The sequence below is a fragment of the Oryzias latipes genome, chromosome 5 (genome assembly GCF_002234675.1).
Source record: "Oryzias latipes chromosome 5, ASM223467v1".
Taxonomy (NCBI): Eukaryota; Metazoa; Chordata; class Actinopteri; order Beloniformes; family Adrianichthyidae; genus Oryzias; species Oryzias latipes.
In genome coordinates this window covers 30,453,468-30,479,046 of record NC_019863.2, presented here as the reverse complement: position 1 = coordinate 30,479,046, position 25,579 = coordinate 30,453,468, and the positions used below count along the sequence as shown (strand labels likewise).

General features: G+C 43.0%; 1 protein-coding gene across 4 annotated transcripts in view; it reads right to left on the bottom strand.

The window, feature by feature from the left end:
- The window catches only part of LOC101175150 (plexin-A1), a 187,179-nt gene that overhangs the window by 5,439 nt on the left and 156,161 nt on the right, over positions 1-25,579 (bottom strand). The window contains exons 14-28 of one of the 4 annotated variants that reach the window (XM_011475605.3): positions 25,080-25,203; positions 24,825-24,961; positions 22,442-22,609; positions 18,955-19,048; positions 17,955-18,191; positions 15,519-15,662; positions 14,022-14,256; positions 11,118-11,266; positions 8,551-8,807; positions 7,080-7,146; positions 2,816-2,962; positions 2,574-2,733; positions 1,589-1,692; positions 1,316-1,424; positions 510-700 (exon numbers count right to left, since the gene is read on the bottom strand). In XM_011475605.3, the coding sequence (XP_011473907.1) occupies positions 510-700; positions 1,316-1,424; positions 1,589-1,692; positions 2,574-2,733; positions 2,816-2,962; positions 7,080-7,146; positions 8,551-8,807; positions 11,118-11,266; positions 14,022-14,256; positions 15,519-15,662; positions 17,955-18,191; positions 18,955-19,048; positions 22,442-22,609; positions 24,825-24,961; positions 25,080-25,203 (2,323 nt within the window). The remainder of the gene's footprint in view (positions 1-509; positions 701-1,315; positions 1,425-1,588; positions 1,693-2,573; positions 2,734-2,815; positions 2,963-7,079; positions 7,147-8,550; positions 8,808-11,117; positions 11,267-14,021; positions 14,257-15,518; positions 15,663-17,954; positions 18,192-18,954; positions 19,049-22,441; positions 22,610-24,824; positions 24,962-25,079; positions 25,204-25,579) is intronic. The other 3 variants (XM_011475607.3, XM_011475606.3, XM_004069293.4) reach the window with 3 other exon arrangements.

Below are 25,579 nucleotides of genomic sequence, written 5' to 3'. Positions count from 1 at the left end.
ACAAATGAATGTGCGTAAGCAGAGCTTTAGGTTTTGCTTTTTAGACTGTTTGTTTTTTAAAATGAGATTATAAAAAGCAGCCACCCCTCAAAGGGGATTCTGGGAGTTTTGACAAAAATGCAAAAACAATCCAAGAATACGAAGCAGCTGCTTCCCAAAAGTAACGAGAACAGCACTTTAAGCTGGAGTTTACCTTACAGACCATCTCTTTCTGATCCTAATCAAAAGGCATGCGGCGGATAAAAAGCCACGTTGTGTCTGGATGCTGAGGAATGCGGTAATGATGGCGAGGACCTGGCCTGAGGGCCAGGTAGCACCACGCAAACTCAATAGCCAAAGGTCATCCTGCTAATTAAGACTGTGCATATGTGTCTTTGTGGAAAAGGTTAGGAAAAATGTTAATGAGCCTGGAGACCACCACGAAACAAAGGTCAACCGAGGCCGCGGGTTTAAATGAGCTACATGACATGGATTTGGTGGAGCGGAGGGGGAGGGTTTGATCCTGTTACCTTGGTGGACAACAGTCTGGTTAGGTAGATTTCCGAGACCATCTTGCTCCCCCTATCTACCTCCCTCTGGTCGGAGTGGTCGTGGTTCTTCACCAGATGCCACAGCTTGGTGCCGCTCTCCAGGTCAGGGGTGAGCATGGGTGTTCGGGAGCGCAAGCTGTCCGGACTGCTGGCGGTCCTCAGCATGCTCTCTACGCCGCCGAGGAGGGAAATTAGGTTAAACGGCAACATCTTTAATTTCAGCAAGGTTATTTTAGCTCCCTTCAAGAAGATATCAGCTAACTCATAAAATCTGGTTACAAACATTGACCTCCGTGAATTCAATCCATAGAATTCCTTGCATCTCAAAGGAAAATCGATTTACCAAGCGGAAGCAGAGTTAAGAGGTGCACACGGCAAAACGCTGCTGTAAAGTTCAACGCTTTCCGAGGAGTGACAGCCTCATCGCTCCTTCAATTCACCGTCTGTCACTCTCACCTCTGTCGGACAGTCATCTCAGGTGACACGGAGCATGACGCTCCTGCCGCAAACTTTGTCACTTTTGTGACAGAGCGAGATTGAGAGGTTTAACATGTCAGGAGGGAACATGGACCCGCGGGGGGGGGGGGGGGGGGGGGGGGGGGGGGGGGGGGGGGGGCTTATGTTAGCAGGAAGTGCCACTTCCCCATAAAAGCACATACGAATAAAATCAACAACTATACATAAAACTGTCTAGAGGCAAACTCCATATTTTCTGATAGAGTGGGAAGTCTCTGTTAAAAAAAGATTTTGCGTACAGGATAGACACACACACAAAACACACACACCTTCTTTCGTACCATATCTGCTGAGAGATTTGGTGAGCGTGGATGAGTTGGAGATGTTGTAGGCCGAGTTCTGTTTTGGCACCAAGGCGATCACCGAGCCGTCCATCACCTGCAAGAGGATGGCCGGGTTCAGTTTGCCTTTCACTCCGCGACAATAAAACAACGACAACAACAGTTGCACAAGGCAAAGTCGCTTTCATGAGTTTACCTGTGCTGCAAACACACAAACAACCCAAATGTCAGGATTTATGCTGCACAGCCGCAGCGCCTCACCTGGTAGTGGGCCAGAGTGTTGAGTCTCTTCCAGTCATTGTCGATCTTTGTGGTGACGTCCTCATCCTGGAGGATGATGCGAGCCATTCTGCCCTGCCGCCATTCTGCCAATCCCACATGGAAAACAAAAGCACACCTTTAGTGTTAGACTCTTCTGGAAGATCAGAAAAATAAATGCAGAGGGTTTCTTTTCTCTCACGGTGTCTGCCACCGTTAGCTGTGGCAGACACCAGGGATTAGTCCTGGGACCACTACTTTATATCCTTCATACCAGCTATTATCCAGATTAGATTTAGATTAACACGTTTATTTAATGAGTCAATCATTTTTTTATTTTTTTTTCTCATTTCAAAAACAATTTTGCTTAGTTGTAAAAAAACAGTTTCACACAGCTGGTTATTTCAATTGTAAAAAGGTGGAACCGTCATCAATCATGTTGTGAATTCTTATATTAGGAAAAAACAACGGATTAAAAAAACTATAATTGAAAACCAAAAAAAATTCCCCAAATTTGCTTTTGACACTTATCCACTGATCTGCAGATGAGTCTGGCAGGTAAATTCTAATCTTGTTCAGAAAAACCTCTTTAATTTGAATTAGAGTGTACAAAACATAAAACATCAGCATCTATGGCTGAATAAGCAAATGTTTTGGATTTTTTTGAATCACTTTCAAAATTTTAATGCATGAAAAGAAAAATCTGAAATGTAAAAAGCTGGTTTTTAGACTTTATAAAGATTGTAAAATACAGAAAAGGGAGGATATTTTAAAACTTTTTTTAGCAGTTCAAATAGTTTCAAATGTTTTTGAACTAGAAGAACTTTATCCAAGGAGGCTGCAGCAAGATGGGATTCCCCCCCCCAATGTTTCTACTTTTTGAATAAAGGTTAAAAAATAAGGAAAAAGCTTCATGTTAGGTTGGTTTTAAATCAGATTGACGTGCTCTGGTTTTGTTTTAGGTCTGAGGACGATCTCTTCTCCTCACCTAAGTCCATATCTGAGGCCTTTGGTCTCTGGGAGTAGGGGGTGCCCTTGTACACCGCGTCCAGCAGCTTCTCCTTCACCTGCGTCACCGTGTCGCAGTTCAGACTCTTCACCGTCACCTCAGGAGCGTTTTCATTCTCCGGGTTCACGCAGTGCAGCGTCTGCAGAGGACAGGAAGCACCGGATTGGGACCGGTTCCTGCAAGGATCTATTTGTTTTATGAGTCCAAAAATGAGCACTGACCAGTGTCTTGTAGTCGATTTGTTGCCGGATGAGTTTATCCTCGCTGAGCGAGTATCGGGCTTCTCCTGTCATTGCATCAATCGGCCCCTTTTCCATTTGCTGCTTAATGGCACAGTAGAGCATGAAGAGGGGCTCTCCAGCGCACTCCTGAAAAGGCAGACAGGTTCAGATGCAAAGTCTGCAAAAAAATGAAGTTCCCCACACCAAAAATGTTCATTGTTCTGCTGATCAGCAGCCCAGCTAGATTTCCAATTACCCTCAAACCAATGAGAGACAGCCGCAGAGGAAGAGGCCATGGCCTGTGTGGGCAAACAGCGCACAAACAGTCCTCCTCTTTACAGCTAAATAATCCCCTGAAAATGCCGTTCTGTGTGAGCGTGAGCACATGTATGAGCGAGGAGGACGGAAACGAAAGAAAATGTGATTGTGTGTGAGTGGCAATTGATGGAGGAGTTAATAAAAGGTTAATGACTGAGGAGAGAAAAGCGCTGCAGAAGCACTTTGGAGCGTGAAACGCATCGGCCGGGCGACAAGCAGACAGGCTGTCCTCCCTTCATTCCTCGGTTTTTCCACATTTTCATTCACCTGCACGTTTGTAATACAGTTCTGCAATGTTTTGATGTAACACCAAAGCAGGAATGAAACTTTAAATTACATTTCTATTTATGTTGCAGTTGCAGCCAAAAAGGTTTTGTTTTTTTTGTTCTCTGCAAAAGCATTTATATCTCTGTAAATCACCTCAGAGTGAAATTTAAAGGCGTTCTTCCTTATTGCTTCATTTTTAAGATTAGAATATCAAAAGGAGGATCATTTACAGGTTTGGCTACCTTGAGTTAAAGCTGTTTGATTATTTAACACTGCTATGATTTCTTCCAGTCAAGCTTCAGACCACCACAGAACTGAGATGGCTTTGACCAAAGAGACTAATGATGTGTGTTTGAACACAAACAGTGGAAATATTTCAGTGTTTGTTTGATTGGATCTCAGTGCCGTATTTGATACAGTTGACCACATATTACTCAAATGTCTGGAGTCGGTCTCACAAGGGGCCAGTCCTAAACTGGTTCAAAACGTACTTGGAAAACAGGAAGTACTTTGTGTCAATCGGTAATTTCAAATCTGAGCAAACAGAAATGATGTGTGGAGTTTCCCAAAGCGCTATCCTAGGGCCACTTTTATCTAACAGCATTAGTTACCATTCTACGCAGATGACGCACAGATATATATATTACACTGACACCAGGAGACAGAGGCCCTGTACAGGATTTTGTAAAAATGGATTGAGGACATTAATAACTGGATGTGACACAACTAACTTAAGTTAAACAAAAAAATAAACTGAGGTTCTTGTTTTTGAGAAACGGTTGGAGGTTGCTGCAGAGCTTCAGTCTATTCATGTAAAAACCACCAACCAGGTCAGAGACTTGGTGTAGTCATGGAAACAGACCTACATTTTGATAAAAACATTAATGCAGTCACAAAACCAGCCTACAATCATCTTAAACATATTTCAAGGATTTAAGATCTGGTGTCTAAGCAGGGCCTGGAGAAAAGGCTTCATTTGTTCATTTTTAGCCCACTTGACTAGTGTGACAGTGTTTGTACAGGACAACCACAAAAAAAAAAATTCAATCAGAAAACTGCTGCTCGGGTTCTAACGAGGACCAAAAAAGTAGACCACATCAGTCCAGTTCTGAGTTCTTTACACCGGCTGCCTTTCATCCAGAAGGTAGACTTTAAAATACATGATTGACCTCCTGACCCTGTATGTACCAGCCAGACCTCGCCGCTCATCTGGATCTGGCCTTTTGTCAGTTCCTAGAGTCCAAAACAAACACGTGGAAGCTGCACTCAGCTTCTATGCTCCAAAGATCTGGAACAGCCTCCTAGGAGGCCTTGGATCAGATGAAACAGTTGATTTAAATCCAGATTAAAGGCCAGTTCTGAGCTGATTTAGATTTGTTTGTGTTCAAAAGTTTACATCTGTACTGTTACTGTAAGCCCTCTTTAAATCCAGTCCTATGTTAAATCTTTATTTTAATGATCACTCCTTCAATATTTCTATTAAACTTTTCTTTTACTGTTTTATGTAAAGCACTTTAAATTTTCTTTCTGCACATAATTTGCCACACCAATAACCTTGGCTTGCCTCACGAAAATCATCTAATCGAAATAACTGCAGATGTCAAACAAAATGAAACGTTCCTTAAGGGCATCGCTTCATTAAAGTCAAAATGCCAAATTTATGATTGATTATATACACAAATCCTGTCTTGTTATTTAGTCGTATTTACTGTGCGTCTGTCATCAGAGCCTGGAGGTGGGACGGTGTAGCGCAGGCCGGATCCTGCGCCCTTCATCTGGGCATGTTCATGCATTAGCTGTCAGATAAACTCTATGGGATCATCTAGCACTGCCTGCCTCCTATGGTGAAAACACAGCACACAGCAGACGTCCTCTCTGTCTCTCAGCATACGAGTCTCAGCCCTTCTGTCTCCCTCAAATGGTGCCAGTAAAGGCGGCAGCAGCGAGATGATCACACAGTTTTTGGAAACTCGTCTTTTAGTAAGAACCGTCACTGTACTGGCGGTATTTTAGATATTTAAATAAACTAAGATGGAACTTTTTTCTGACTGAAGACTCAGACTTCTAAGTGTAAAAAATAAAAAAAACACGCCACTCAAGGTAAAAAGACGAATGAACCTTAAACAGGGAAGCAATCCAAGTTTTTTTTTACTTACCTGTGTTTCTTTTTCTAGCTTAAAGCGCTTTCTCCTCCATCCCCCTGAAAGACCACTTGACCTTTACGCGTCTTTATTCATACCCGACTGGGTCTTGAAATTGTTCCAGGTCTTTCTTTTCTGCGACCCTTAAAGGCCCTGAGCCGCAGAGGTTGAATAAAAACTCATTGTTTCACCCTCCTCTCTTTCCTGAGTGTTTTGTTTATCTTATAAACCCTCAAATCAACTGTTTTTGCTTCCTTCTCTTTCCAATTCTGTCCATTTCAAGTATTTTTGGCGTTTTGACTAAAGTTCACAAAAACGCAGATGCTGAATGTCTTCCCAACACAGGCTCACCTTTTCAGTCAAGATGCACACATGCATGCATGCTGGTGTACACAGATGCTAACTGAGACCCCCTTGAGGGCTGGCTAGTTTGCTGTGCGGCAGGTTGCCTGTCCCCCTGGGTTTAAAGCTCGATACTAACAGATTAGCTGCAGCAGGGTTTAAATGGACACATTTTTGAGATGCAACAGGAATTAAGCAGCATTTATGTTTTTATTCTCTGGTATGAAATCAGGAAGAATATTTAACCTCTTAAGACCCGAGCTAATATTTGAGCTAACCCTCTACTCATGTAGTCATCACAAAAAGTGTGATGTCCATGCGTGTGTGCGACAGGCTTTAAGAGGTTAAAGACAGGAGAAAGAGTGAAAGCTTCTGTGAGACAGGATGTGGATGTGTGTGGATACGGGCTGTCTGTGGGCGAAAAAACGGGTAAATCTCTACGGGGCACGCAGGGAATTTTAAGATCGTAGACCACTCGGTGGACACGGAGAGCCAAAACGTTCATGTACATTTTTTCCTATGGGCCTGCTGCAAGCGGCAGGTCGCTGTTAGACGATTAGAGTTTGTGTAGACATCCTACAGGCACTTACGTGTCACCTGCACACCCCGTGCGTGCCATATTTGCCAGCGGTTAGTAAAGGGACCAGTACTCGCACCGTACTCACAACTAGAATGTGGCGTAAGGATATAGTTTGACAAGATCCCCTGTATGTCATAAACGTACATTATCCTTATAAATACTACATGATGCGCTTAACACACACACACGCACAACAATGGTACGTTCCACCTCAAAGGAACTGCAAGACACACCTGTGCTCCCCCTAAGATGCAGCCGCTCCCCTCTATGACCCTCCATGGGCCCTAACAACCCAGATTTCTTTTTGATGATCGATTTTTAAACAGTTCCCACTTCCATGAATGAAAAGGAATGTCGTCCATACGCCACTATCAAAAAGTCCCTGATTGGTCAAAGTCTGACCAGGTTTAACCCGCAAATTCAATGGGCACGCCTTTTGTATGTAGAGCTCAAAATGGTTGTAGAAACCTGCGTGGCGAGGCGTGAAAGCAAGCGTTCTGAATGCGCGAGGGCATAATACTGCAGCAGTGACTCCGCGTTTTCATTGTCAAACAGCAACGCTGCTGACTGCGGCTTCAAAAAGCTCTGGGGATGTTTTTTGTGCAACGATTCTTACCTTGAGAAACTTGTACAGCAGGAAGGTGAACCAGTTTGTGAGCATCTTTTCTGCCACCGACTCGGTCCTGTGAGGAGGAGACGAGAAATGGGTGAGGACGGAGGGGTCGAAACGCCCAAGAAAAGGACCAGAAACCCAAACCTCTGCAACAAGTTAACCATCAAACACTATAACCTCTGTTCAAAACGAAACGTTCCTGTCAGAAACGTGAGGAGTTGTCCGCGTTTAGCTTTGTTAATCAAACCAAAAATGATTCCATCAAACGTCCATTGAACTCCTTTATAATCCGTCGCCTGCTTTCCTCAGTAAATGACTGGATTCCAGTCATTGGCCGACTTCCATCCCGACGCAGGGCTAAGAAAGGAAACTAGATACAGGAAACTAGGTCAGTGTGCTAGTGAAACCAGCGAAGGCCCGTGGCACCAACATTTCCCTCCCACGCCTCTGCTGAGCGTCGTCCGCCAAACGGAGAGCATGTCTTTAATGCAGGTCAGATGGCGAGCATGTAGAAGGATGTAGAAATCCTCTTGAACGAAGACTATCACGTAAATAAAATAAAATTCTTGTCTGTTCAGTAAAAAACCAGTGATAGGGATCAGAAGAAGCTTTTTTTTTTTACGTCAGCTCCTGCGGTTGGCAGAGAGTTCCTTAAGATTTCACACAGGCTTCCAGTCATTTATTTGATTAGATTTATAATTATATATTTCTATGAGGCGGAAAGAAGAGAAAAAGAGTTGCACTTTTTTTATCATTTAATGTCTAATTCCAATTTTTTTTTCTAGACAGCCCATTTTTCTGATTGCGTCTTTTCTTAAATGTGTGGATCTTCTCAGGACTGTGTCTCTCAGCTTTCTCTCTTCTTCCTTCTATCTTTACTCTGAATTTTTTGCACAGCACTCCCATCCTAACAGGCCTCCAGTTCTCTTCCTCATTTCCCTCCAGCCTCGTTCTCCCTCAAGAAAAGCTGCCTCCTCTTCCTGTCAATCACCACTTCTCTTCCTCCCTGGAGCTGCATCCACCTCTCTATCACTACCTCTCCCTCCTTTCACGTCCTGTATCTCCCTCCTTTTAAGCATCCTGGCTGCTTTCTCTGTCCTCTTCACACCCGCTTCCCTCCTCTACCTCTCCCAGCGTTGAGTGCTGAAGGGAGGAGGGGCGTCCTGTCTCATGGCATCTCTTGCGGGAGTGCATGTGTGCTCAGGGGTGTAATCTGCTCTGACAGCGACAGGGTTGAGAGATGGAGACGAGGAGTCACACATGCCTCAGAAGCTACCGCTGCCGTTCCCTGACTTGCTCCCTTCAGGATCAGCTGTTAAAATGGAAAATCCACAGTTTGACAGCCTCACACAGAACGATCGGCGGGTTTTCTTCCTCTTTCTACTTTCCTCTCCATGACAAATGTACTGAACACAATTAGGAGGTTGATGAACAGAACCGTGAACTTAGAGGCAAACGCGTTCTGGTTTTGTACCTTCTGAGTAAGAGCTTGGGATGGTTCTTGCTCTCCAGGTTTTTGTCGATGAGATCAGACAGGAGCTGCTTGAGGACGCCCGTGGCGTACTCCATCTCTCCCTGCAGCGCCGTCATGATGAGGGACGCCACGTTGCCGCGGTCTCGCATGGAGAAGGACCGCTGAGCTTCCAGAGTGCGAATGAATGTCAGCAGGAAGTGCTTCTTGGTCAGCAGCTGGCCAAACAACGTCAGGGACTTTTCCACATTCGCAGGCACCTGGAAAAAAAACAGAGGTGACGAAGGTGATGAGGAGGAAGACAGATGCATGTAGGACAAAGGAAGAAAGGGGGCGTCTTGTTAGTTCGTGGCAATTAAGAAAAAGGAAAGGCGAAATGCATGTGGAAAATAAAATGGAGCATAAAAAGGCCACACATATTTCCTTTTTGTTGCACCGGTAAAGTTAGGTTGGGGCTGTAAGCTGCAGGAGAGCGTGTAAGCCGATTCAGTTATGGGTGATGGGAAGGGGGGCGGGGTCTATGCCAACAGTCCTGCCCCACAACTCAAGTGAAATTCTAATTTCTGCCGGTCTGCAGAAACTATCCCATCGAAAACGACACAGATTTTTTGATTTTGGCAAAAAATGGCAGAATCATAACTAAAAAAATAGATCCCCCAATGATCAGAGTGGGATTTTGAGCTTTGCACACCTTTCCACCAGTCTACCGCTGAAGCTTTCTACTGTGGCTGCCACTCCACCCTTCTCCATCACAGAGACCCCCCCTGCCTTAAGCGAAGAGAAATGCCTTTTTGAAGTGAGAATGTGAGCTGTGAGCTTCATGCGGTAATAAGAAATTGATCTGCCTGCTGGCGCGCCACTGCGGCCTGTGATTGCCTGGGCTATACAAATGAAAATCCAATGTTGCACTACACTTTCCCTTTGGAATACAGTTGATAACATGAGCAGATAGAGAAGGTCTCAAAGGCCCGCTCCTCCTCCTCCTGCTGCTGAAGCCTTACATGTACGACGGCGCAGCACAAATGTGCATTTTCCATCTGATGTGTCAGTGGCGCTCTAATGTAGAGTACATGTGGAAAAACGATGTGGGAACGTACGTTTGCTGTGCTGCAGTTTTTAAAAAACAGCGTTTTCCTGGAGAGTAAGGCTAAGTCCAAACTCCCACCCTAACCCCTACATAGTGCACTATACTGTATAGCGCGTTCACCATTTTGCAGTGCTGTCCGAATCACAAATCAAGTGCCCTGGAAATTTCCCAGAAGTCCATTGTGCATCGATGTTAATTAGATCGGCAAATATATAGACCACAATGCATTGCGTCAGAACAATTTTGCCCAAAAAATGTATATAAATGTACTTTTTTAATAAATCATCAGCATTTTTATTTTCAGAAGACTCAAGTAACCGTCGCAAAACGCTCATATGAATTAGATTTTAACTTTGTGAAATCGATGACGTCATATCCGCTGTTAAAAAACAAAACAACAAAAAAAACAACTAGTGGGCATGGTGTCCGAATTACTTTTAAATTTCAGTTCTTTAGTTCTTTAGTAGTTAGAGGTTAGGGTGGGAATTCAGACACAACCTAAGACTCAGAACAGAAATTACTCTTCATCATCTGACATTAACAGTGATACGACTGTTGTTGTTCACCTTTATATTTTATTTATCACTAACATGGACTTATAAAAACAACCTTTTGAATGAGTTTTTCAATTCTAATGCTGGTGAAAGTACTTTTGGTGTCTAGTGTAATAAAAGTTATCCATCAGACAAATATGATGCTTATTCTGGCAAAAATGACAGCACAAAAAAAAAGATGAATGGGGCCAAAATCTCTTATGGGGCTCAAGAAAAACATTTCATATTCTAATAACAAAACCGAAACACACATCCTGGGGGAGGCCACAGGACCTGCAGTTTGTTGGCCATGTTGTGGCAAAGTGCAAAATTTGGCAATTTTCACCTTTTCCCACATTAAAACAATATTTCCACACACACAGACATCCAGGTTAAGTCTACAACCAGAACCAAAGTTGTGTTGAACTTTGACCTCAAGAGAAGGTTTGAATTTTCTAAAAACATCGTCTTTAGTGCAAACTAGAACTTTTGTTTTTACCGGAACATCGTGAAACTTTAACACCTTAATCCTTCGTTCACGCTGTACAAAATGATAGGACTCATCATGTGACCAAATCAGGAATGTGGGCGGGATTAACAAAAAACCTCAGTTGCCAAATAAATCCAATTGTTTACTTTTGCTGATGCTTCTTAAAAATACATAGATCTCCTCGTCACCCCAGGCGACCCAAAATTAAAATGGTTGCTATGGAGATAGAACCAACGGAAAAAAAAAAGTTTTTTTTTGTTTTTAATAGGTTGTCATGTGGACCTTAGAACAGGCTTGCAGCCATTTAACCAGTGTGGGCAGGTAAAAAGGGGGTAATGGGGGAGGGCGTTACATTTGTGGGCCATGTAACACCACTCGCAGCTTTAATTCTAACGTCTCAGTCATTCCTTCACTGCATGCATTTGTGGGTGAGCATGCATGCAGAGGGCTCCTTACTGACCCGTACCTCCATCTCCTTGAGAACCGGATGGTCCTCGATGCCCGGAAAGAGCACCCTCATGGCGTACGTGCGGTAGTCCAGGAAGGGGATTCCTGCTCCGTCCAGCTCCTGCGTGAGTTCGTGGATGTCCGTCTGCAGTTCCGCAAAAGCTGTGCAGAAGGATAACAAAAAAACATTTACTGCACATGCAGAGAGTCCTCCAGGCCCCAGAAAGGACTCAGAACAAGGACAGACAGGGAGAGTGTACTGGATGGGAGTTCATAATGCAATGGAACAGAGAACCACGGCCCTGTGAGAACACATTACAGGACGCCATCTCACACGCCTGCGCTCCTGCACACACACATTTGTCCTGTTCCCCCCCCCAGCTGAACACAGCCTCCTACCCAGATGATTTATGGGAATGCATGTGTCAGTGTTTGCACACTTTTTCTGTTCCCAGGAAGTCGGTTTTGACCTCATTGTGTAAACACAGCTCCACTGGTTACAAGAATCATTTCGCTCAAACTACTCATTTTGAAGAAAATCTAAACTCCTATGTGAATAAAACCTGTGGTTTATGATGCAAGTAGAGCAGATTTTAAATGCATAGTGTCACAAAACACATTCATAAATCGACACAGAGAGATAAAAAAACAAAACAAACAGATTGTTTGTGTCACCTTCTCCTTCAAGTTTCTTTTTCAACACTCCTTCTGTCAAAGTGACATAGCAAAAGTCACCTTTATCTTTTCCTTCTGGATGCATCTTCATTTACATTCATCTTTGTCTCTTTAGTTCTTAATTGCCCTTCATCTCTCTCTTTTTCTCGTCTCCCATTTGTCAGAATTTGTCCACAAAGAAAACATTTCTGTTGGTTTATCGTAAATGCTGATTCAGCCATTTTGAGATCTTAAGATTATGTTGGTTTGGTTTTTTTGTTTTACCTGTTTTCTGGCTTCTTTTTATCATTCCATACTTTTACTCATTCTGGGATTAAATTGTCTAGCTCTTCCTGGATGTTCCTGCTCTTACTCCATATTTTGGAAATTTTGTGCATGAAATTCTAACGCATTAAACTGTGAAAGCTGAAGAATTTTGTTATCAAACTTAAATTCTCAGGTTTACAAAGGTCTGTACGCTCACAGTCTGGCTTGATTGACATACTAAATGTCTTTAGCGTATTTACTATTTGACATATTAAGGAAGCTTCTTTAGCAATAATGTCTGTACTTTGGCTCATTCTTTAGCTTCTCCTGTCCTACAGCCCTCCTGTAGTTTCAACAGCATCCAGTTTTTTTTTAATAAGCCTTATCAAAAAGGCAGACTTTTTTTTATATTTCAGACTTTCTGCATGACTTAAGCAGCATCGAAGAAAAAACAAATTCATTTTCAAACATGTTGCAGTTTTAAGGTGAAGCTCATTTTAAACCTAACCAATCTTTCTTTTTTTTTTGTTTGTTCATTTTGTCAGTGCATTAGCAACATATATTTATTGAACTTGTTTTAAATATCCATCTACTGGCAGCCCAACTGTTTTCTAGCTCTGTGGTCCAGATGACCATATTAGGAGGATTTCAAAGTTAAAGTTTAGTTTTTTCAGTTAAAAAAAAAGAGTTTACATCAATTCTATTGATACTACTTTTTGGTCTTCGGCATGATTGTGGAAAACCGTCTACAGATCATTTATTCAGACATTCACAAACTAAAAACTCCATAGTTAAAAAACAACTTAAGTTGGGTTGTGTTTTTAACCCAAATCAGAGGTTTAAAAGGGACTATTTTGACTCAGAAAAAAGTTAAAAACTCAGGAAAAAAAAAGGTTAAAATGAAACCACCATAAACCCCAAAATTCATCCCAACATGAATAACCCAAGAACTGGGGGAAAAAATAACCCAAATGTTTTAAGAGTGCAGGTGTTTTTAAAAGCTGCTGCTTCAGAAAGCTGCATGCATCTTCCCTTTCCTCGCAGTGAGCGGTACTTCACAGATTTTATTAATAGATTGTCATGCCACGTCGCGGCTACACGCGTGTCAACCTCGGCTATGCTTATCGCCGCTTCTATAGCCATTTATCAGCTCGCAAGGACATTGCTGATGTCTGTGATTCGATCAGAGCTCGGACTGTTTCTCATCTGCTAGAAAGCTGTCAATAAAAACAACAATAGGACCACAGGGTGCACCAAGAACAAGGTTAAATCCACCAAGCTACATTTTGCATTAAATCAACCGGTTTTCAAAATAAGACATTTTTTATTTATTCATTTATTCCCAGAAAAGCCATTTGGCTACAGTGAACGCAAATAGAAAAACAGCTTAATCTCAATTATAAGCTCTGACTGGTTATGATTGAATATTGTTTGTGACGCAGCTTTATTTAAGCCTCTTTAAAACAATGTAACAAATGAAGTGCTCTCTCGTTTCACTGGATTGTGATGATCATGTTATCAGTATTCTGCTTCCCTCCATCTGCTCCTCTCCCTGCAAAGCCAGCGGACCCGGAACAGCCGACTGTCGCCGGATCCGGGCTGCCAAGCGAAGACGAGCCGACGCCGCCGGTCGGTGGACGTTTCTCTGCTGTTCCTTCTTTACAGCGACTCACTTTGCCACCTCCGCGCCCCCCGCCTCTATCTAACCTACCCGCCACCCCCACATCAGTGTGGATGGCGGCGAGGCCAGTCAGGCTGCTCTCGTGGGGGGGAGAGCCAACATCTGGTGGCTGGCTCAGATCAAAGTAACTCCTCTGGAAAGACACCAACACCCACACACGTGCACACGCACATGCACACACACCTCTGCTGCCGAACACCGTGGGGGGATAGCAGGGATAGGAAAATAGAAAGAGAGGGATGCATGTGCTAACAAAGGAAAAAAATGAAGCCACACCTAACGGCAAACATCCCAAAAAACAGAAACCCCACTCACCCTCCTTGCACTCCAGCGCCACCCTGGACTCCAGGTTGTCCATCTGCAGCTGCAGCCGTTTCAGGGTGCGGTCGGCGTCCCTCGACTTTCTCTTATACGCAATCAGCACCATGATGATGACCAACAGGAGCAGGCCGCCGCCCCCTCCTATACCTATGATGGCAGGCAGGGTGAGCAGGCTGTCCGAGTAGATCTGCAGCGTCCCTGGAGAGTACTCAAAACCTCCAACGCGCACCTTTAAGAGGAAAATAAAAAAGGCAGGTTACAGATCCACGGTCCTGGACCTTTTTAAATAAACAAACCAAATGCTCCTGGGGTGTCTTTTCCCACACTTTGGTTCCCCCTTTTTAACTGCTCACCTTAAAGAAATGTCGAAATGGAAGAAAACAAAAATAAGCCCAGAGCTTTTTTTTTTTTTTTGCATCCCAGTGCTGTTTAAATACCAGGGAGGATGTGAGCCAAACCAGGCTGATAAAAAACCTCTGAGCAATGAATACAAGTCAGGAGCACTGCCAGCACTTTGAGAGGCAGGAAATGCATGCTCCCAGCCCTATGAATAGACTAAACTCTACAGATTTCTGGTTGATGAATGAATGAAAATACATGAAGTAGATGTTTCCCAAGAGGCCACAAATAGAGAACACAGCAAAAAAAATTATCATCAAGCAAGTAGTGCAAATAGAAAAAGAAATACTGTATTTTCATGACCGTAGGGTTGGCTGGGTTATAGGGCGCAGTCCTAATTAATGGGTGCTTTTTCTGTATTTAACACATTCAAAAGGCGCCCAGGGTTTTGCGGCGCGGGCACGTTAAAACATGGCGGTAAAGCATGCATGCTAGTACATGTTTTAAAAAAGGCAGCTGGAAGGTGGTTGGGATTTATTTTTTAATTTTTCAGTCAACAACTCATCCTTCTGTATCTGGAATAAGCATCCGGGCTAAATTTCTATCAAACACGCCAGGTTCCCTTTCGTCATTGTCAGAGTCCGTCTCGCTCAACGATGCCGGCTTTTGCCAAAGTTTGAAGAAAAGTGCAAGCAGACACGTCAGCCCAAGCATCTGCAATCCATTAACAAATTGTGGCGTAACTTGCCCGGCGCTGTTTTACTTTAAACGCTTATTCTTGTCTTGTCGGAGTTCGTTTTCCAGCTTCCTCCACTTGCGAACCATGGATTCATTGATCTTGAATTCTCTCGCAGCTGCTCGATTCTCATGTTGCATCTTAAACTGTGCTTCATAAATGTGTCTCTTTGCAGGCGGCATTTTCAGGGTCGCCAAAACGATGTTGTTCTGCATAATGCGCACGCACACATCCTCCTACGTCCTCTTTACCGAAGTCACGCAACAACACAGTAGGCGCACTGCACCGTAGGGCGCTCCGTACATTTTGGAGAAAATTTACGACTTTTAAGTGCGCGTTCTGGTCGTGAAAACACTGCAGGTACTTAGTGAAGCCTCTCTTTTTAGTAGCAACAACGGGAGGAAAGTTTGGCTTACTGTGACTTTGTGTTCTCCCGTCAGATTAGGCCACTCGCACAGCAGCTGGCTCTCAGACAGGGTGAGCACACAGGGCGTGTCCCCGATCAGCACCGTGTAGTTCAGCTTGTAGTTCCCTGTGACCACAGGAATAAGGTTTCGACCCTGGAAAAAAAACACAAGCAGCTCCATTTGGTAACTTACAAACAGGCAGACACAAACAAAACAGCTGCACTAAAAAATACTTTCGATTCAGTTATGACGTTTTTTTGGCTAGATTGTATCTGAAAAAACACCTTTAGTTTTTGGCATCTGTGTGCAGGTAACCACGGCAACAACCTCTCTACGATACCATGGCTTAACATCTGTCACACCAGCTAACCAATTCAATGGAAACACAGTTTTTCCTTGAGAGTAATGAATTGTTTTGATTTGTTGATAACATTTAGCGACACAAAAATATTTAACCAAGAGGTCAACAAGACAGAAAAACAGCTCAGAAATGTGTCAAAATATACAGCGTTCCCTTGTTTATCGCGGGGGGTTAAGATCTAACAATGACCTCAATACATACAATTTGCAATGTAGGATTACACATGTTTTAAGACAGTAAAAACCTTCTTTTTACACTTTTCTCAGACCAACATTTTCACACTTTTCTCTCTTGTTTATTAAACTTTCAGAGTTCAAATCTTCATAGAAAGTTAAGTCCAGGATTATGGAAAAAAAATCTAACATTTATTTAAATATGAAAACTGAAGGTATTCTGTACAGGAGACATGGTAGGGAGGTGATTGACTAGATCTACAGCCAATCAGGATGCAGAAAATCTGCAAAACAGTGAGAGCACAAAAGGTGAACTGGGATATAGCCAGATGCTATGGAGTAGAAGGCTATTTCTTTGTTGCATGTTCCTGAAAGAGCAATCAGAACGCTTCATTATCGTTTCATGTTTCTAGATTTAGAAATATGAAATATCGATTTTAAGGTTTGCTTATTAGGTTACTAAAGTTTAAATGGAAGTGGCCCCTCATTTTTTAATCAGATTTAATCTTAGTTTATTTGGTTCGCAGGTCTGAACTAAAACCCACGGCGAGGCCTCATTTCAGCACCGGGGCCACGCCTGAGGAACCGCGGGCCTGAGGATGTGAGGGCTTCATCCACTTTATTTTTATTATTATTTTTACTATGTTGGCTATTTTAAGTACCATTTTTTTTTTAATCTGTCTAGTATCTTTTTTTTTTGGGAAACACTTTGAGATGCTTTGTGGCAGCAAAAGTGCTATACAAATAGAGTTTAAATCAAATACAGTTAAATTAAATTTACATTTAAGGATAAAAGTTGCCTTTTTAGAGTTTTTGAGGCAAACAGGATGATAGTTTTCTTCCTCCCTGTCGAACGGCTTTGATTATGAAGGAGAGGTGAAATGGCGGCCTGGAGTAAACACAAACATTAAGGCGCCGCTTTGGAGATTCTGGGTCACAAGTTTGAGCGTGTGGCAAAGCATCACACGGGGCTCACTTTATAAACATTATTTTCTTTGTAGCTGTTTTTCAAGAGAAGACTTAAAAAAACAAAACAACTTCTTCTTCTTCTTCTTCTTCTTCTTTCAGATGTCACCAAACCCCACAGGAGAGAGCAGGTGAATACCTTTTAGGATTCAGACACATCGGAGAGCATGCTGGGCATAAAATAAAAGCCGAGCGGAAACAACACTTCCATTAGCTGTCAACTTCTTCTCAGGCTAAACGACATAAAAAAGTGGCTGCTATATTATAAAATGGCTGGCAGCTTTTGAACAAAGCTAAACAATGGTTACAAATCTTATATAATTCTGCCACAGATTCAGGAAAAAGACGCCGGCTTTTATGAAGATCACAAACAGCTACCTTTTACTTTTTCGGTATAATAAGGAGCAGCAGATAGGGAGGGAAATTGGGAAAAATATAGCACAAAAGGAAAAATGCTGTTTTTGGTGTTTTTAACATGTTCTTGAAGCATTTCTATGATGACGGCAGACATAAAGAAAGAAAATTAAGCTAAAAAAGTGCATTTCTGGATATTTCTTTATTGAAATTGTCAATTGTAGATGAGAAAATTGCTGCTTGAAAATACGCCTGGAGTGCCACATCTCCCCATTGTGTACGTCTTTGTTTTCTGAGCTGGAATCTGGATCCAAACTTTATGACTGGATAGCTGGGATATGTCCCCATTTTTGCTGCACCGCTAATGTTGGGTTGGGGCTGGAAGCTAGCGGGAGAGAGAGTAAAGAGATAGCTCAGATATGAGTGACGGGAAAGGGGACTGGGGTTGGTTTGCCAATGGTCCTGCCCACAACTCAGAGGAGAATTTCTAACGAACTTTTAGAATAAATCAAAAGATGATCAGACTTAAAGAAAAGAGAAAAAGAGGAAGAAGTGGAAACTAAGAGGAAAGAGGAAAATAAACTGTGTTACCTTGAGGATGAGCGGTGAGGTTGGCTTCAGCACCAGCTTCCCCGTGGGGCTCAGGGGTTCCAGCACAGGGTCCGGGTGGTAGCTGAAGGTCTCGTTCACCACCAGCACGGAGTGCACGTCATCCATGACAAATCCGATCTCGTCGGGGCTGATGACGGCGTCCGGGAGGAGCTGGTCGGACCCGGCCACAGAGGGCACCAGACACACCATGACGGTGTTGTTGAGAACGGTGCAGTTCTGAGACGGGGAGACACCAGAAGAGGTGGAGACCAAATGAGCGACTTTTTTTTCTGTTGATGTTTGCAAAAATGCAAAAAGGAACTGATGTGAACAGGATTTTGTGGTGCGAGTGATTAAATGTCTCTGTAAACGACATAATGAGGAGAAGGCGGCTTAATAACATCAGTGCTGCAATCAGAGCTGATGGAATCTTGAAATACCCAGTGGGGTTCAACACGAGAACAAATTAGACCGTAATAACGAAGAGTGAAACCGGAGCGGTCAGCTGTTAACGATCACGTGGGATGGCAGAAGAGGCCGTTTAGAGACTCTCATATGAAGTGCAGAGTGTGTACGTGTCACATGGAGTCGGAGCGTTTTATTATAGGAGGGTAGATACACATCTCTGCATTCAACCTGGCGGGACAAAAGAAAAAAGTGGAATATCTTTACTTTCAGCTTGGAAGAAGGGAGAAAGGTTAGCCGAGCCCCGTGGTGCCGGGTGAAGAGCGAGGGATTGGCGAGAGCTGCTTTATTGCTAGCTGACATTTCAAAGGTTAAACTACTAAAAAGGAAATTCAACATCAAAAACAAACAGAGAATGGGGCCGTGGCAGGTTAACCGACAGGTCAGGGGTGGGTTTCCGCAGCCCAGGTGTGTGTTCATCTGTATTTCTGTGGATTTATAGAAAACGGGAGAAATCCCGCCGTGGCACAAACGACGCAGGAGGCTTTTGTCGGGCGCCACGGGTCCCTCCTTCCCAGCTTTTATCAACACTCACGTTAACGGACAGTGCTGCTCCGTACTTGGCCCGCATTCTAGGCTCTTTGATGGTTGCAAAGTCGGTTCCGGTGACGGTCAGAGTTGTTCCTCCACTGAAAAAAAAAAGAAAAATGAGCAAACATAACAAACCTCGTCACAGTTTGTGTTTCAGGTGCCTGCTGCCCATCAGCAGAGATGGAATTCAATAAACCTGTCAGAGGTGAGAGGACCCTTCAGTTTCCAATTCACTGTTAATGCTCGGCGTTTTCCGTTAAGGGCAGTAATGCAACAATCCTCACATAAATACTAAAAGCCTGTTTAAAGCTGCAAGAGACAGGAGCAGTAGAAAATGCTGCATGATCTTTGAAAGCCTCCCAGCAGCATGCCTCTCCACAAACCACGGCGCGCTTTTGCTTTTCATTCCTGCATCCGACACACACATAACTGTTGTCAGCGATCAGACATAATGCGACCTTTACACCTGCGACCTATTCTGGTGTATCAGACGCTGACAGCTGGGACTCGACAGCCTCTGCTGGACCAAAAGGTTGAACTTTATCCGACGCGAGTCCTTCTGACAGCAGCTCCACCAGTTAACTTTCCACTTTTGGAAAGTACTGGAACTCTACTCGCTGCTTCAAACAGCTTACGGAGGGAAGAGGCTTTTAAAAACCCAAAAAGATGCAATATTTTAAGCAACCACTAGGGGGAAGGTTGCATAGGCAAGTTTCAATGGACGTTTTTGGCCAAAATCTAAAAACCTGGGTCCTTTCCTAGGATATAGTTTCTGCAGAGCGGCAGGAGTTTGTTAGAAATTCACCTCTGAGTTGTGGGCATGAAGCAACCCTGCTATTTGAAACAGGTTATATTTAACCCAAAAGTTACTTTAAAGGTCCTCACTATTTTTAGTAATGTCATAATCTAGAAAGACTGCAATGTCCCGAGAGCTTAAAAATGATGTTTTTGGATTTAAACAAAATGTCCAACCAGAAGCCTGTAAAAATATTAGCCTTTAGAGCCATTAGACCTGCTTTTACTTTGTTATTAGTGATGTAAAAGGAGCCTTGATCATTTTAAAAACTGCTGGTAGACTTTTTTTCTTTGCTTAGGTTGAAGGTAAACACAATTATTACATAAAGCTCTGTACATTTTTGATCACTAATAAAATGGTCCTACTTTTTAGAGACACACTTGAAGAGATTAGAAAAAAACGGTGAATTTATTCCCCGGAATTAATGTGACCTCAAAATGGTACAAAACGTTACTTTTAATTTGGTAAATTTGACCACATTCTGAGGAGTTTATTTTCACTCTGTAAACTGGATTCAATGAAATCAGAAGTTTAAAGCAGGTGTACCCATAAAGATGCGTTCAGGACAATCAGCCCCACAGAATTTCAACTAATCCATGGACTTTAAGGTCCATGTGAAGTCAAAAGTTCTTTTTAATTTTCTTTAAATAAGCCAAAGAAAAAAATTTGCCAATGGGGTAAGAAAATTTGTCAATAATTCTTATTTTGACAAAAAATTTAAATCTGTTTTATTAGGTGAATGTTTTGCTATTGAACGACTTTCGTGATAAGATTATTTTTCTTGCAAGACAGAAAATAAGAACATTTTTTTTCTCGAAACTTTCTTAGGATTCAGGATTTGCAGTGTTGGGCAAACAGTGAAGATTTGTAAAAGTGAAAAAAAGAAACAGACGGTTTTTGTTCACCTGTATCTTTTTAGGGAAAAAGCCAACAATAAATAGGAAAAATACTATTTTCTTTTAGCTAAATCTGTACATGTAAACCTGTGGGTCAATGTCCTGCAAACATTTCTCCCAGCAGAAGAGCCCAAATCAGCTGCTCTGTGATCTGACCTTAACAGGGTCTGAGAGGAGGCAGCCTGACGGGTCGGGAGAGCCACGCTCCTCCTTCACAGGGAACTGAGAGTAAAACATCCAGCCTTTGCCGAGCTCTGAGGTTATTCCCCTGAAGGCTGGAACGTGTGCTGTCATTCTGCGTTCCCCCTCTCCAAACCCGAAGCTTTTCATTCATTCTGCTCCAAACGAGCCTGCTCTTCCTTTCACACCTATTTCTCATGATGAGAGAGTTTGTCTCCCTGCAGAGTTTTTAAACGCCGCTCCTATTTTCACCTCCACCCCCCGCCTGGATGCAGAGGAGGACTGTTGCACCGCCTGAACAATGTGTCAAGTGGAAAAAAAAGCTCACCGAGTCAAAAAAATGTGACATTTCCTATACCGACGTGTGGTTTATATACACATTGAAAGCAAAACTGTAGAAGGGTTTGGAGAAGAAGCGGGAATAGGCTCAAAATGTTTGAACTTTTTTAGGCTTTGACTAAAAAGAAAGCAGGAAGGAAATTTCAAAAACAATCCACTATTTTAAGTCAATGAGAGAGTGGAGGGCGTGCGCACTCTTGTGTGTACATGCTGGCGTGTTTTTCAGAGCCGAGGATGGGGGGATTTTCTAGGTCATGCTAGTGAGCCCATTAGCATTTGGAAGCTCCCAGCTTTTTTTTTTTCTTCTCCTCCTTCCCCACGCAGCTTGGGTTTGCATAGGAAACCTTCCTGTGGCTATGTAGTCTTGTTTGAGTGGCAATATTTACAGTCGCATCTGTGCTGCAGCTCATCAGCGCTCCAGGAGCCTCCTTTTACCGCCGCTCCCAAAGATTTACTTTGGAAACGTAAAGATAAACAGAATAAAAAGCGCATCTTTGAAAGAAAGATTAGAGTCAACAAAAAGGAGGAGAACTTCACTTTCCTCCAAGAGCCAAACAGGGAATATATGCTGTCAGAATAATAAATCATTGAGCTCATACTTAAGTTAAGCTGCTTCATAAAAAGGCATTAACTGGTGGAATAAACACCTCCAAGGATCAATAATGTATTGATGCATTTGTATCTGCTCTGCAGATGTACAGCACATCAAGCAGAATAGCAGATCAAACGGAGTACCAGTGTAAATCAGACAGAATTAAATAATCATGAGATATTCGGATATATTACAAAGAGATTTAGTGACTATTGTGGAGCCAAGAGGGAAAAGTCAACAAAAATGGGACCAGGAAACTCTGACTTTTCGCTTTTCCTTTGAAACATGAAAACAGAAAGTCAAGAGAAAGCTCTAGAAAAAAGTTATGTGTACTTAAAGACCAACTCTCATAAAAAAATATATTTTTTTACATGTTCTAGTGGCATTTTTTTATATGATGGAGGCAATTAATTTCTGAATATTTCTCTATTTAAATTGTTGTAAATCAGGAGCAGATGAAAAAAATGTGGTTTAAAAAAAACAAAGAGATCATTGCGGACATTGAAAATACACTGGGCGAGCCACAAGCTCCCTGCTCTGAGCAATAGGTAGGGGAGGGGAAGGGGAGGCGGGGTTGCTCTGTGCCAATGGTCCTGACCACACAGGTGAATTCCTAATAAACTCCTTCTGTGTCCTAGAAAGCGATGTGGATCATTAAAAGACAACTGGGAATGAGGGGCGATCATACCTGGCGATGCTCCAGTCAGGGTCGATTTTGAGGATGGTGGGATCGCTGGTGTAGTTGAACTTGACCTCCGGGTTCCTCAGCTCAGCAGAGTTGATGTCCACCATGACCGGCATGGCGCCTGTGGCCTTCGCAGCTGAAGTCACGCAGACAATCTCCTTGCTGTTCCGCCTGGGAAGACAGAAGGAAATGAGCGGGTGAAAGCCTGGGAAGGTGCTGCTCCACCCTCACGGTCAGCAACACACTGCTGCCCATCCACATGCAGCTTTCAGTCTACCCAGCTACCCGGGCAAAGATTTGAAGCTGCTGGTCGTCCCTCTGTGTGATGCAACAGCGTCTATGACCTGCAGCGAGACTTTGTGCTGCTGTCAGAAGATCTGCTGCCTCCACCTCTCGCGTTCATATGCGTCCTCCTATTTAAAGTGAGTGGAGGAAATGTCTGTGCCCTCCAGCTTTGTTTGGACACACGGCGAAGAACCTGCACCTCTGCGGTTGGACGCTCACGTAACGCAAATGAGAAGTGAAAGCCTGTTTGTGCGTCTCCATCCTGGCACCTCACAGTGATTGATGGCGAGGCTGCAGCCGGAGAGGGGACCAAACCAGGGATGAAAAGTATAAAAAGGCGAATTCAAAGAAAGAAATCAACATTCCATTGGAATGCGTTTCCATGGAAACAGTTCCACTACGCCGCTGAGGTCGGGAGAGCCTGTGGTGCCACGTACGTATTTTTTGACAAGGTTGGAGCCACACAAAGAAAGAGAAGAGAGGATACAGAGGAAGGCAAAAAGAGGGGTTGCACGGGGAGATAAGAGGATGAGTGACTGGAGGTAAATAGGCTTTGATTAAAGCAGAGGCCCCCCTGAATACAAAGACACATTAAAGAGATGGACTCGAGCAGTTCATTACTTTGGCCATAAAGGTTATTGCTGCTCAGTGAATGAAAGGCCAAAACTATTATGTGCACCTTTCTGGGGATGTGCTGCAGCACTTTAAATTGGATTCTACTTTTTCCTTTGATGTGATATTAAAAAAAAAAGTTGATGGGTCCCAGCTCATTAGTTTGACCTGTCGCTTGTTGCCGCAGAGAAAAAAAAGGCACTAAGATAATAGAGGAAATGTGCTCATTAATTTTACTAACAGAAACAACTGTAATAAGGGACCGTTTAGCTTCCGATAGTCACTAACTGCATTTCTTTTGGAAAATATTTGCCCGTTTTAATAAAAAAAAAAAAGTTTGTCCCTAGTCTGGCATCTGCCAGCCTCCATACATAAGTGGATTTAGTTCAGAGAGCGGTCTGCTGTAAGTTTGCCAAAAAGGGACACAAAGGAACAATGGAGTTCTGGGTTCTTGGCTGAAGAAATCCGATTCATATCTGACAGGATATTATTTTTATAATACATTCTAAAACGGAGTAGGAAGAAAGAAAAGATTTCACTTTTTTTTTTTTTTTTTTTTTAGAAAATGGGTTTAAAGCAGGAAAGGCGTTCTCTACCAGTATGACTTCAGCGTATCAATCTTTTTGGAAATTATAGCCTTGTCTCTAACAAACTGTGGGCCGTGCACTTTAGCATAACTGAGCAATGATATCAGCTTTCTCTGGGAGAAACCACATTAGGCTGTGTGAATTACAGTACTTAGTGACTGCATTTTTCAGAGCTGCTGTAAATCAGGGACAGAGAGCAGGTGATTTCTTTAACAAGGCTCTGACTGTATAATCATCCTGACTCTGCAGCGACAAAAGATCTGAGCCTCATGAGCAGTCGGAAGGACTGCTCCTCCGCTTAATCGTGGTTCACCTGGCTGTTTTGCTGATTTCTTATAGTGCTTTTTAATTTTTTTTTTACAGTGGGCTATGTTTTGCTTACTGATTGGCTGTAGACCTAGTCAATCAATCTCCTCCATGCCTTACCCCCTGTACAGAATGCGTTCAGTTTGCCACGTTTACATATATTTTCCAATCGAGATCAGATCTTTGATTTCATTCTCTAATATCGGACTCTTTCTTTTTTTTTAAGGTTTGAAATTTGGGAGTTTAAACCACAGAGAAAAGTGTGGAAATGTTCTGAGAAAAGTGGATAAAGTGTAAGAGTAATCTGTAATGCAACAAAATGAAAAACACAAGTGAAAGCTTGTTATCTCAGATGTTTTCATCCGTTTAAAGTGCTCACACTGCAGAATGGTTGGCTTAACTCATTTACAGAACTCCACAGTATTTTGTCAACTCACATGTGTTTTATAAGCACAGTTCCTTTTCTCATAGTTGCAGTATAGTTTAAAGTCTCTGATTGCTTTTATTTAGGTGAAACTTTAATGACTCAAAGACCAAACATTCGGGTGTGTGAGGAGAAGAAAAGCTTTGAAACCAACAGAATTACGCTCACTTACTTCTCAAAGCGGCACGGGTACAGTCCGATATTCACAGTGACGTTGCTACCCGCGTTCAGATCGCTGCCTTCGATGGTGATCCGAGTTCCTCCGGACTGAGGCCCGACGTTGGGGTGGACATGGGTGAAAAACGGAGTCTAACGAAGAGCAGGCAGAGGACAGGAAGGTCAAGAACGACTCGCCGTGAGCGGGACGGCCGTCAGAAAGTATCATGAAATGGTGATTTTAAAAGAATCTCTGGTTTTCCATGCTCACCACAAAGGTAAAGGGCTTGGCTGACACGGTTTTGTAGTCGGGATGGAGGCAGTCCCTCACGCACACCTCCACCTGAGCGTGCTGCACCCGGTAACCTGTTGCATCGTTCAGCTGACAGACGATCCTGAAAAACAGGAAAGGGAAGAGGTTCAGGGAAAGCGTTTGCTGGATCCATTTCCTCTGAGTGTTAGGAGCTGACATGTTACATTTAAACCAAACAGTTCAACACAGCACTAAGTAAACTCATCGGTTGGTTCTGGTTTTGTATTCTGGATCCTGAAACAACTTTTTCTCACTTTCAGAACAGAACCAGGCTTGTTTTTCCTCATCCTTCGAATAATCCTGGTTCTGACCAATGTTTGCTTGTTGCTGTGGGTTTATGCTTTTTATTCTTCCGGTTATTCTTCAGAAGAAGTTCCTTTGATGTTCCTTTAGTGGGTGCTGCAGAAACCATTGACTGTAAATGACTCCTTGGCGTTCTAAACAGGAAGTCCCAGGTG